At 46.4% G+C, this 2,500-nt stretch overlaps 1 protein-coding gene across 1 annotated transcript in view; it reads left to right on the forward strand.

Moving 5' to 3' along the window:
* Positions 1-2,500, forward strand: part of carmil1 (capping protein regulator and myosin 1 linker 1) — a 45,161-nt gene that overhangs the window by 7,472 nt on the left and 35,189 nt on the right. Inside the window, exon 5 of the mRNA XM_080016443.1 lies at positions 1,577-1,698. Within this exon, the coding sequence (XP_079872569.1) occupies positions 1,577-1,698 (122 nt within the window). The remainder of the gene's footprint in view (positions 1-1,576; positions 1,699-2,500) is intronic.

A 2,500-nucleotide genomic window follows, 5' to 3' on the forward strand; every position in this document is an offset into this window, starting at 1 on the left:
ATGGTTCTGCAGGTTCGATGCCATCTGTGGTTCAATGCCAGCTTTGACCCTTTATCGCTACGGCCTCTGACTTTTAGTTGTTTTTTTCGATTTCTTTTGAGTTTAATAGGAATCATGGAGCCGTTTGGTCAACGTTCGTAACTACCTACAGACGCTGTGACATAATAATGATTATAACAATAATGTCAAAATGTTTTTTACAGATCACTGGAAAGTCTGGGCGTGGCACCTCTTATAAATGCGCTTCAGCTACCACCAGGTCTCTGCAGACCATAATAATTTCATTCTAACTGTGTGTGGATGTTAGCGCCGATGTTTGTGAACCTGAGGCTTTTTGCGATGAGGCTCATTTGCACCAAATGTATGAATAGTACCTCATTTTGATATGTGCAAACCGAGACCCACCGGCGTGGCAGTGCAGGTAGCTGCCACCGCAGCCGCGAAAACCCTTCAGTGAAGTCGTCCCTTTGTGTCAAAATCAGTTTTTTTTAAGTTCAATCAATGAAGGATGTTTCCAAACTCTATGAGTCATCGTCTTCAATGATCCTGATGATGATTTTTGCCATAATGGAACAGCCCTATAGTACAGGAAGAGTAGAGTAGAGGGGGGTAAAGGTAGAGTAGAGTTGGAGTAGAGTTATTGTAGATGGAGGTCAAGTAAAGGTTAGGTAGAGTAGAGATAGAGGTTTAGCAGAGGCAGAGTAGAGGTGTAGTAGAAGAAGAGTAGAGTAGAGGTGTAGTAGGGGTGGAGTAGAGTAGAGGTGTAGTAAAGTAGAGTACATTACATTACATTACATTACATTTCATTGATCAGATGCTTTTATCCAAAGCCACTTACAATCATTCAAAGAGCGACGGACGCAGCCATCAGGAGCAATGAGGGGTTAAGTGTCTTGCTCAAGGACACTACAGCATGCTAGCAGGAGGAGCCTGGGATCCAACCAGCAACCTTTACATCACTAGACCACCAGCTCTACCTCCTGAGCTACCATCCCCCATCCCCCCCAGAGTAGAGTAGAGGTGTGGTAGAAATAGAGTAGAGTTGTAGTAGAAGTAGGGTAGAGGTATAGTAGAGATAGAATAGAGCAGAGGTGAAGTAAAGGTAGAGTAGAGTAGAGGTGTAGTAGAAGTATAGTAGAGGTACAGTAGAGTAGAGGTGTAGGCGAAGTAGAGTGGAGTTGTAGTAGAAGTAGGGTAGAGGTATAGTAGAGGTAGAGTAGAGCAGATGTGAAGTAGAGGTAGAGTAGAGGTGTAGTAGAGGTAGGTAGAGTAAAGGTAGAGTCGAGGTAGAGGTAGAGTAGAGGTGTAGTAGAGGTAGAACAGAGGTGTAGTTAGAGGAAGGCAAAGTAAAGGTAGAGCCGAGGTATGGGTCTTGTAGAGGTGTAGTAGAGGTACAGTAGAGGTGTAGTAGAGGTAGGTAAAGTAAAGGTAGAGTAGAGGTGTAGTAGAGGTGCAGTAAAGGTAGTGTAGACGTGTAGTAGAGGTAGGTGAAGTAAAGGTAGAGTCGACGTAGAGGTAGAGTAGAGGTGTAGTTGTATCCAAATGTCAGGGGTGGTGTGTCTGGCGCCCTCTGCAGGTACTGGTGGAGTACGACCGCGGCCAGTGGAGCCTGCGCTTCTACTCCGTGGAGGATCTGGACCTGGTCCTGGCCCACGTCGGGTCCTGTCTGAACCGGATCTGCCCTGCTGGCTCTCCTTGGTGGGGACCGAGTACACCTCCACCCTAAACCTCCACCTTGAACCAGGAGAACCAAACCTCCACCTTTAGATAGGAGCACCAAACTCCCGCTCTACGAAAGGAGAACCAAACCTCCACCTTAAAACAGGGCAACCAAACAAATTCAACCTAAACCTCCACCTAACACCAGGAGAACCCAACCTCCACCTTGAGATGGGAGACCCAAAAATTCCACCCTAAACCTCCACCTAAAACTATAAGACCCCAACCTCCACCTTACGATCTGAAAGCAGAATCCACCGTAAACTAGAAGAACCAAACCTCCATCTTACGAAAGGAGAACCAGAAGCTCCACCATAGACTTGAAGAACCAAACCTCCACCTGAAGTGAGGAGAATCAAACCTCTTCCTTAAGATAGGAGTGGGAGAACAAAAACCTCCACCATAGACCATGGGACCAAAGCTTAGACCAGGAGAGGAAAGCCTCAAACTCAACATAGGAGAACAGAACCTCCACCTTAAACCAGAAGAGCCAATCCTCCCCCTTACGATAGAGGAACCAAACCTCCACCTTAAACCAGGAGAACCAAACCTCCATCTTAAGATAGGAATAGGAGAACCAACTATAGACCATGGGAACCAAACCTCCACCTTTAAACCAGGAGAGGCAAACCTCCACCTTGCGATAGAGGAACCAAACCTCAGCCTTAAACCAGGAGAGAAAAACCTCCACCTTACGATAGAGGAACCAAACCTCCGCCTTAAAGCAGGAGAGCGAAACCTCCACCTTAACATAGGAGAACAAAACTTCCACCTTCAACCA

Source organism: Zeus faber (genome assembly GCF_960531495.2).
Source record: "Zeus faber genome assembly, chromosome: 1".
NCBI classification, from domain to species: domain Eukaryota; kingdom Metazoa; phylum Chordata; class Actinopteri; order Zeiformes; family Zeidae; genus Zeus; species Zeus faber.